The sequence below is a fragment of the Cynoglossus semilaevis genome, chromosome 15 (assembly GCF_000523025.1).
Source record: "Cynoglossus semilaevis isolate Cse_v1.0 chromosome 15, Cse_v1.0, whole genome shotgun sequence".
In the NCBI taxonomy this organism is placed as follows: domain Eukaryota; kingdom Metazoa; phylum Chordata; class Actinopteri; order Pleuronectiformes; family Cynoglossidae; genus Cynoglossus; species Cynoglossus semilaevis.
Genome location: NC_024321.1, coordinates 11,754,521 through 11,764,614, shown reverse-complemented (window position 1 = coordinate 11,764,614; position 10,094 = coordinate 11,754,521). Strand labels below are relative to the sequence as shown.

The 10,094-nt window shown below is 42.7% G+C and overlaps 1 protein-coding gene across 1 annotated transcript in view; it reads left to right on the top strand.

Moving 5' to 3' along the window:
- The window catches only part of ppargc1b (peroxisome proliferator-activated receptor gamma, coactivator 1 beta), a 73,300-nt gene that overhangs the window by 55,292 nt on the left and 7,914 nt on the right, over window positions 1-10,094 (top strand). Inside the window, exons 4-6 of the mRNA XM_008327169.3 lie at window positions 5,310-5,435; window positions 7,664-8,690; window positions 9,179-9,224. Coding sequence (XP_008325391.1) covers window positions 5,310-5,435; window positions 7,664-8,690; window positions 9,179-9,224 — 1,199 coding nt within the window. The remainder of the gene's footprint in view (window positions 1-5,309; window positions 5,436-7,663; window positions 8,691-9,178; window positions 9,225-10,094) is intronic.

Sequence of the window (10,094 nt, the reverse complement as noted above, 5' to 3'; positions counted from 1 at the left end):
CCCCCCCCCCCCCCTCTCTCTCTCTCTCTCTTTCTCTTTCTCTTCACACAGTGCTGCTAAATGCCTCTTGCTCTCCTTTCTCTCTGTCTCGGGGCCCCTCTGTCATTCCTTGAACCAGAATTCTCAGAACTTTGTTGTTTTCTACCTCCACTCTGTTCTCCCCCTCCTGATCCAGATCTCCCCAAAAACACCAGACCTCCATCTGATCATACAGGGAAAACAAGTTGTCCTTTTCACCTTTGCCGTGAGCGTTTTGACCTACATTTGTAGCCCTGTTTTCTCTGCGCCCTCTCTTCTCTCCTCACAGTCAGAAAAAGAGGTACATCTTCTGGAGTGTTGTAGATGCAGGAATTTATTCCGCTACAATAAACTACCAGTGCTTAAGGCTGAAATGTGGCTGCGTTGCACTTGTCGGGACAAATCCATCCCTGCTTTTTAATTCGACAGATATTTCTAAAAAAGAAATCCTGTGTGGTTTTTATTTAGCCTACTACAAAGATGCTGTTGTTTTTTTGTCCGTGATTCATGTCGGGAGGTTGAATACCTACGGCGTAAATATTCAACGTGCTGCTCTGCATTCCCTTCCTCAATTACACACCAAGTGGAAGCCGTAAAACCAGACTGCCAATGGAGTCAGGGGAGATTCGTTAAGGCCTTTAATGAAGGTTTTTGCTGTTTAGCAACATTCAAGATTCCTCAAGAAGCAGGATCACTGCTGGATGACGTAAATGGTTGTTATAACCTGGAGATTATACGTACGGTGGCACAAAGTCATCAGTTGTCCTGGAACTTCACACGTAGAACATTACAGAAGATTTAAAGAAAAAGTATTCAAGCTTGTGTTTAGTTTCTCTGGCTTTTAAACATACATGCTAGGTTAATGACAGGCTCATCGTGTTCACGTGTAAATCGCTGACTGACTGTCAGTGAGAATTTGAGTGGAAACAGGTTCTTGTGTTTTGCTTGTTGTTGACTGACAACGGTTTTCTTTTTTTTTTAGGATTTAGGAACATAATTTTCTAGTTTCTCTTTCTTAACCATCGGTCATAGCTTCAAAATGTACAGACACTGAAAAAGTTTAATAAATAGTTACAAACTCAAGTTTTTTTTTCTCAACTTGTCAAACTTGGTCAAAACATGATAGTTGACACCATCACATGACCGAAGTGGGCATGGGTGGGACAGATTGACCGGGAGACATGACATTCCATCCAAATTGGTGGAAACAGTAATGACCTTAATGACCTCAGAGACATGTCAGTACAGCGGTTGGCGTAATTTGGTCGGTTTAGATTTCACAAAATTCCCTGCTGTGTTAAACTAGTAGTGCGTCGTCGCTCGTAAACGGGCGTAGTGACAACAAACAGGACGCAGCCGTGCAGGACCTGTTCTGTTGCTGCAATCTGTTAAATGCCATGGAGGCATTGTTTAGTCCAAAACAACAGATCAGTGACACTGAGAGGTTGAGGCACCAGATGCCATCGTCTTCACTGCTGTGTTGCAAACACATACAGAAACATGGGCTTTGACCTTGAAGACGTTGGTTATCGGTCAACAAGACTTGAGGACCGCTGGTTTATCAGTTACAGAGAAGACACTGGAGGTCACATGGGAAGTGGTCAGTTCACTGATTGGCTCTGTGTGTCAACCCGGAAAGAGTTTACATTTTTGACTTTTTCACAAAATCAGACGATGCCACTGAAACAGATAGAAGACAGACATATAGTGAGTTAAATGAGAAAACAAAACTGTGAGTTGGTTAAGCAAACTTACAACACTGCGCTGATTGTGACGAGTGTTTTCTTATTTGCTGTGTTCATGTGGATTACAGACCAGTTCAACAGCAGTAGCGTTAAAACCTCCCTGACTTGGGCCCACACACCATCACCTGTCAGTGCTTCCTAACCTTTTTTTGTTTGTTTGTTTTTTTGTTTTTTTGTTTTTTTGAGGTGTAAAACAATTTCCTCGGGTTTCAGTTAATGCTCACATCAGTGTTTAACTGTCAGTAGGTTTTATTGCTGCACTAACTACTGTAGAAGACCGTGCCCATGATTTATTTTTCAGATACACCATGTGTTAAGATTTTCTCTGCAAAATGTCTTAGGACAGCAGAGAAAGTCATTCGTATCCACGCTGCCCCCCCCCCCCCCCCCCCCACAAACTCAAACACACACACGTTGTGCACAGTCGATTTCTATGGTTTGCAGCTTTAGTCCTCTGACAGCTGGCAAGATAAGACACTTTTCAGATTTTTCCTTCACACACACGGCTCCCTTTCTGTCATAAAACCGTACATGCTGCTACTACTATTTCTGATGCTGCCACTGACGCTGCTGCTGCTGCTGCTGCTGGGTTACCGTTACGTTTACTATGACAAGTTAAGAGTCCTGTCGTTGCAGAATCTGCAGCAATGTTTTTTTTTCCATGATGTGTATTTTAAATAGCCGTGTAGAAATTTGACAACATTGGCTGGAATATGATAGTTCATACAGCTTGTTAATAAAACACAGTCACTGAGTAAATGTGGCAATATCCGAGTTTTGTCAGATTTTGGTTAAAACATTTTTGCTAAGATGTAAAGATGGTAAAAAGACACGCTTAAAATAAAAGTGTAAAAGTGAGACAGTAGAGTAGCTAATGATTACTTACCAAATACCTGTATAATATCAGTTTAAGTCATTGTCCTTGGAGACATTGTTTTGTCTCCTCTCCCCTAAATGCCTAAAATTCCATGATCCCGTCAGGAAGCCCAGCTTTGATTTTCCTGACAGAAGAGCGTAATATTTCATTTGACTGTATATAAATGTTATCATCCTGTATCACAGCTCTGCTTCCACTCTGTACACCATCAGTGACCAAAATAGCAACCTGACATTCACCACTTACAGAGAAAAGATCGCTGTAATAACATTATATAGTTTACTCAAGTGAAGCTGAGGCCGGATTCTGTGTGCGTGCGCGTGCGTGTGTGACGAGTAGGGACAGTGTGTAATCCATCTCCATCACTTGAGTGCCTTTCTGTCACATGACTGCTGTCACTCAAATGCTCGAGATTGAGTGTAGCGCTGCCCTCTACTGGCGGACAATGACACTGCAGATGACCCCATCATTCCCCTGCGGTTAATCTCATTAAAGCTGTGTAGATCATTATGCTACTAAAATATTGTCAGTAATATTTTAAAATAAATTTAACGCCGTATCATTAAATATTGAGTTTTTATATTGGTTTATGTTTTAAAAGATTTACATCAGTCACAGTTGTGACTGTATTGTTATTTGTCTTCTTATTGTTTTTCTGTCACGTTGCTCATGCCTAACTGCGTCACTGCGCCTCCCCCGTTTGCACCAGTCTTCATAGAAAATGTGTTGTTCTATGAATTTATCCACAATTATCTTCAGTGTGCCAGTGTGTGTGTGTGTGTATCTGTGTGTGCACATGCACACGTCCGGCCACAGAACAAGGCGTTCATTGATGCAGCCAGTGCAGCTCTGGTAGGTTTCCAGTCCAGAGTGGAGGAGACAGAAGGGGTTTTCTTTTACCATGTTTTACACGGACACAAACCTTCAGGCTCCTCTTCACTTTTCCTCAATGAAGACAGTCTGAGGAGCATCATCATCATCATCATCGTCACAGAGTCTGAGCCAAGTTGGCAATGTGAAGCAGGCGATGATTGTCCCATTCACTCATTTGCACCAGATAGTAGTCTGTCCCCATGACCAGTTCTGCTGGTGTTGACTGAAGCCTCACAGCTAAATGATGATGACATTGAGAAAATAAAATGTAGCTTCGACTGTGACCTCTGCACAGTATCACTAACTTAATGACAGTCTAATTCCAGGAGTGACTCTGCAACTGATGCTCTCTAATCTATATACAAACTCTGTTGTTTAAATGGAGCTGCCAGGCAGCAGGGGAAATAAACCCCGTAGAAGATTATTGGATCTAGTAAAAGAGGACATCAGGATGTTTTGTGTCACAGTAAAGGTGACAGTAGTTTGAGAGAGGAATTGATTTGTTGCTGCGTCCCCTTAATGGAGTACTCGAAAGGGGATGAAAAACTAAAATTTCGGTTTTTTTAATTCAATATGGATTGAAGATCCCTGTGACGTGATGCTGTTTGGCACTAATATTTTTATTTGTCTTTTTTTATTTCCTCCCCTTCCCCAAAAAAGTACTGCTTTAAAACGCAACAAAAAATATTGGATTAACAAAAGAGTTTCTTTTCAACTCTCAACTCCGTTCTAAAGAATAGATCAGCAGAGGAAGTGACTGGAATTTTCTCTATGCAGTGAGCTTTTTTTGAATCCTTCTCTTCTGATCCACATTCCCATCACATCTGCATTTTCCACCTCATCCTCTCCAGGAGCAAATGCTGCCCAATGTAGAGGAGGATGAGATTTTCCTCCCTAAGCCGATTTATATCAGCTGATAGCCCTGTCATGGAGCTGCACCCTGCAATGAATGAATGAATGAAAGAATGAATAGGAGGATGAGGAAAAAGGCAGTAAGAGAATGGTGGCAAACACAGCTGTGAGCTAAAGCATTAATATCCATTTTAGAGCTAATGGATATTGAGGGTTTAAAGGATACTGTACGAGTGGTTTTGTCAGGTTGGTGACCGTGAGTTACAGTAACTGATGATAGAGAAAAAGAGAAAGTGAAGAGAAAAAGGAGAGGCTGTTGTGTGAAGGCTCAAGTGGAGATGGGTGTAAAAGGTCACAAAGAAGGAGACGTAGGAGATGGTGGATGAATACTAAGATGAAGGTAGATGATGGGGGTTGGGGGGGGGGGGGGAGGGGGGGGGGGGGGAAGGGGGGGGGGGGGAGGGGGGGGGGGGGGAAGGGGGGGGGGGGGAGGGGGGGGGGGGGGAAGGGATGAGGATGAAGGAGAGAGGAACAAATGTCACATATGTTACCACACAGAGAGAAATGGCTGAATCCAGCTCTTTAATGGGAAACGTGGATGTGCCATGTATCTGTCAGCTTTGGCGATGTGATAAATGTACGGTATCGTAACCTCCTGCATTATTCTGCGACAGGAAATAGATTAAAATCAGAAAGACGAGACACACAACTAGAAATTTACATATATTAAACGTTCTTTAAATCAAGGCCAAATGGTTCATTGAGATATTTTTTCATCTATTAAATCATCCATGATTTGACTGATTTATGGTCCAGAAGTGAATCAAACAAAACAAGTGAAATCTTAATGGTACATTGAAGATGCTATGCTAACATTTAGATATTTTATTGATTGTAAATGTGGCGTCTCGTGGTCTCACTTTTGTCTCCTCCTCCTCCCACAGCTGGAGAAACTTCTGCTGACTCCTCCCAACGTGCCCACAGGCAACGATGCCCACAAGGATGGAGTGCACAGCCAACGTTACGGCAGCAGAAGCCTGCAGCTGCGGGCAGTCAGACCTCTGGTCAAGGTGAGTCAAAGTTAGCGATGAAAAGATGTCAGTGACATTTGTCCTGTTTCCATTAAAGGGCAGCTTCATGTAGCGGGGCAAGAGTTAGAAAACTAAATCCCGCAGTGAAAGTTCTTGACTCTTTTTCTAGTTTTCTTTGCAGGATTTTAAGTAGATGTGACGCAGTTGCACACACACACACACACACACACATACACACACCTCCCTGTTTGCACTGCCTTCCTCTGTCCCTGTGTCTTTTGAGGGCTGGAGAGATAATAAAATTGGATTCCTTAAATCACTTTCCCTCCAAGGTGTGGAGTTAAGGCTGAAGTAATTCAGTCCCACACGCAGGAGCCTGGACTCAGTGTCTGTAACAGAGCTGCTGCACGAGTTCTTCTTTATACAAGTGAAAATACTTGTTTTTCTCAGGCTGGACTCAAATATACACAGAATAGATATTGGCATTTAATAATAAAATATTAAAATCTCTACAAACATCTGAGACTAAGAAACCACTGTACAGTGTTCCCCAACCATGTCATGCCTTGAGTTTTTTACACGCTACAGCAGAGTTTATTAATGGCTGCAGTTTGCTGTCAAAGGTACTGCAGTTTCTTTCGAGCCTCAGCCACTAAACACTCACAAAACAAAGTTTGTTTGTAAGAAATTCTGTGGGGAAATAGGCCAACTTTAATCTGATTAATGACATCAGTAAACATCTCTGTGAAGATTAACTTAATTAAACCCAAACTGGGAATTCAAATGTCACGTCAGTTTGGTACGTTTAAAGTTGGGCGCTGTACACAGAAGACGGCTTTGTTTACATTTGCAGGTTGTATAAATAAATATATAGTATATTAATAATAGCATTGACAAAATGCAGACAAAACTTTTTTTTTTTTTGAGAATGAATCCAGAAGGACTTGTGATTCTCAGGGCATAGAGTTTACAGTAACTTAGAGATAAACCAGCAGAGCTTCCTGAGGTCCAGCAGCCACGGTTTAACCTTCCCGCTGACAGTATTTATATTACACTGTGATATATTTTTGATTGTAGAATAAAAGCTCTGTGGAATCTTAGTGGATACACTGCTGCTGCTGCTGCTGCTGCTGCTGCTGCTGCTGCTGCTGCTGCTGCTGATGATGATGATGATGATGCCACCACCCTGTATGACAGAGGCAGTGTGGGTGTAAAGTGGACAGTTACACTGCTTCACTGCTGTGTGACTTAGCAGTAATTGGATAGCTGCTAGCATTGTGTGTCAAGTGGCCATTGATTACAGTAGCAGTCGTTTATCTTGCACAGGCATAAAGCAGGTTTAAGTCTTTAAGTCCTGGCTGAAAAAAAAGAGAAGGTTACAAAATACACAGTGGCTGTAGCAGCACAGGGAGACTGTATTCATCACACACACACACACACACACACACATTCACATTGATTCTCTGTTCACATGGCGATGTGTGTGTGTGTGTGTGTGTGTCTGTGAGTCTTAGTTTTTGAGTCGCGTGACTCTGCTGTGACAGATGGCAGCAGTGTTGACTGACAGGGTGAGAGTCTCCCTCCTTTTCTCTCTGTGTCTGTAACACAGAATCAGTCATTTCGACACAGCTGCACAGTGAATCCTTCCAAACATTGTCAGAAACAAATTTTACTGCTGGAGGCTCATGATTTCTGAATCCAGGGCAGGGAAGTGAACAAGCAATCATCCGTTCGTAAACACTGGTGTCAGGAAATTCCACGTCCAATTTCCCAACATCACTGCAGTATAATGTTCCATTTCCAGGGGATTTGAAAAAAAAATAAAATTATTTGATACATACATTTATGTAGTCATGTTGTGCAGTCAAACACAGCACAACATTTCATATTTCCAGTGACAACCAAGTACTCTTATCCACCAAAGAGGGCACTGCAGAAGACATTTGGGAACCACTGGTTTACAGAACCCTGACACATCAGTAGAAGCTAAAGTGCATGTGGTCCAAAGAGTTAGAGAAGAAGAATGTGGATTTAAGTAAATCAATCAATTAAAAAAATAATGTATTTTCAAACTTACATAGGTTTGAATGAGACACTCATTTAAAAATGTCATCGTAGAATAATAATAAAAAAATCACGTAGTGTATAGTGAAGGTGTGAGGCTTTATGTAGATTTTTTCAGTGTTTGCTTCTTCTGAAAACTCAGCAGTTTAGGTGTAGCCTCCGGCTGCTGTTACCACTCTTTTTTTTTTCTTCTCTGCCCTCAGACTGACTTCCCTCAGGTGCGCAAAACTCGGGCGGTGCGTCCGGCGGGGCATCTCTGCACCGAGCTCCACAGACACCTCACCACCGCCCAGGATGCAGAGGACGTCCCTGACCCCGACACAGAGGAGGATGAGGAGGACGAGGAAGATGGGGACAGTGATTCGGAGGAGGATGAGGAGGAAGAGGAGGAGTCTTCCAGTAGCGAGGTAGAGGGCGCCGCGGTGCCGGTCGCTGTCCCTGCTGAGCCACTGAAGCCTCAGTTCAGCTCAGAGAAAGAGCTGCACTCAGTGGTGGGGCTCATCACCTACATGCACACCTACTGCCTGCCCATGAGAAAGCAGCAGGGCTGGGAACGCAAGGATCGTGACTTGTCCAGGTCCAGGACCAGACCTGAGGCCTCTCGCCCACCTGCCACAAACTCTGTCAGTAGAGTTGTTTTAGTGTCCACTCCTGGGACCAATGTGGGCATTGCTGGGACGAGCAATAGCGCCCCCAAGAGGCTTCCCTTTGCAAAGCAGAGGGAGATGAAGGCCAACTCGGTTCTTCGTGAACTCCTGCAGCTGAGCAGCTCTTTCGATGTGAGCAAGCCTTACAGACTGCATAGCCCACCTTACTCCCACTCCCGCAGCCCAAACAAAGGAGTAGCTGCTCCTTCTACCAAACCACACTTTACCCACTCCCCAAACTCCACCACCTTAAAGTCAGAGCTTGGTAAAAACTCTTATTCCCCAGAGAGAGGTAAATACGACTCTGAGGCTCCTCAGAGAGCAGAGGAGCCTGCCGAGGACAACGGCTCCTTCTCCGTTCGACGTTCCAGACGTTTGGCCTCCTTCCCCAGTCGCTTTGGTAAAAGACGACCTGTGAGGCTGAGGGAAACAGGGAGCAAGGACAGGCACGAGCAGGAGGAGATCAAAGTTCTGCCAACCCAAGCTGGAGGTGGAACCACGGCAGAGGTTCGAGCAGGGCAGCCGGTGCACAGCGATGGCAGCAATGTTGCCACTGAGCCAACCATTCCCTGCTGCCACAATGGTGAGGCCAGATCTGGGTTGGGTTTGTTCGTATCTGTTAGTGTCATAATGTCGACAGTGTCTTTTTCCTCCTTTTTTTCCTCCCATTCAAATGCATGTGTCTGCAGTCAAAAACATGCATTGGTTTACATATGAATACAGTGTATATCTTGTTAAAATACTTATACTAATAATGCGATTGTACTCTCATTATCTTTCCACAAAGTCCAAAAATTACAGTGATCACACAGATCTGGCATGTATCAGTGTCAGCTCCCTGGTTAAAATCCCAACCCATTATATTTTCCTTTTTTTATCTTTTAAATCAATCTGATTTTCCATTTTCATCATCCTCTGCTAACGTTGTCTCAGTCACGCTGCTGTGTCACTTATGACAGATATTACAAGAAAAGCTGCCAAAATTGCTCCATGCCCTGAGAGATGTGATTATACTTTTGTTATACAAGTCAAAAATGCTGGTTCTAAATGGGCCTGTCACTCTGATTGCAGAAAAGCGAGCTTGCCTCTGCTTGCCTCTGAACCCCAAGTCCACAGGGTGAGTATTTCTACGTAAAGCGCACGCTAGCAGCTGTGTTTCATCACACAGCGGAGCTTGGTTAAAGGTCTCTGCATCAGCACTGCAATAAATGTTGAGCAAAGCAGGAGCTGTCTCTTATTAATAATGTGTTAGCAAATCCTGCAGCAGGGATTAGACAAAAGGTGTGATAATAACACTGCTACCATCGAATACCATGGTACCAAATAGAAACATATTTCTTTGTAAAGTAATGTAGATTTATTTTTAGGGCTAATCTAAATAATAAAGGGAATTAATATATATCAACAAATAAGGTAGCAAGGTATATTTTATTATTTTTATATTCTTTTCTAACTGTTACTAGTTGCTGTTGCAACTGATGTCACTCTCCTTACTCTACTATGTCCAGTATTAATATCACATAGGAAATTAATATTACCAATTTTTTTAAAATACTCAGAACAGGGTTCTGTATATTTTTTTTATTTAAGTTACATTTCCTGACAGGAACTGCTATCAAAGGTTTTATTAAATACAGTATATTATGTAACATCAACTGATTTTCATATGCTGAGAGTAATTCTCAAAGAAATACATTAGGACAAGATATATTAATAGAAGCCGTGTGCACAGAAACGTGCAAGAGAAGTGCAAGGGAATATTGTCTAACATAAGGCTGAATATCTGTTTTAATCTTAATCATTTTTAAACATAGCAATCATAGTTATTGACAGTTACTTTGTCAACTATTATAAAATCTGGCAATAGACCATAATTCATTGGGAATTTGTCACTGGTGATAATGCTAACGACACCAGAATGTATATCTCAAATATCTCACATGCGTCTGTAACACTTGGCTGCCCCTCGTCAGTTCATTCTGCCCCA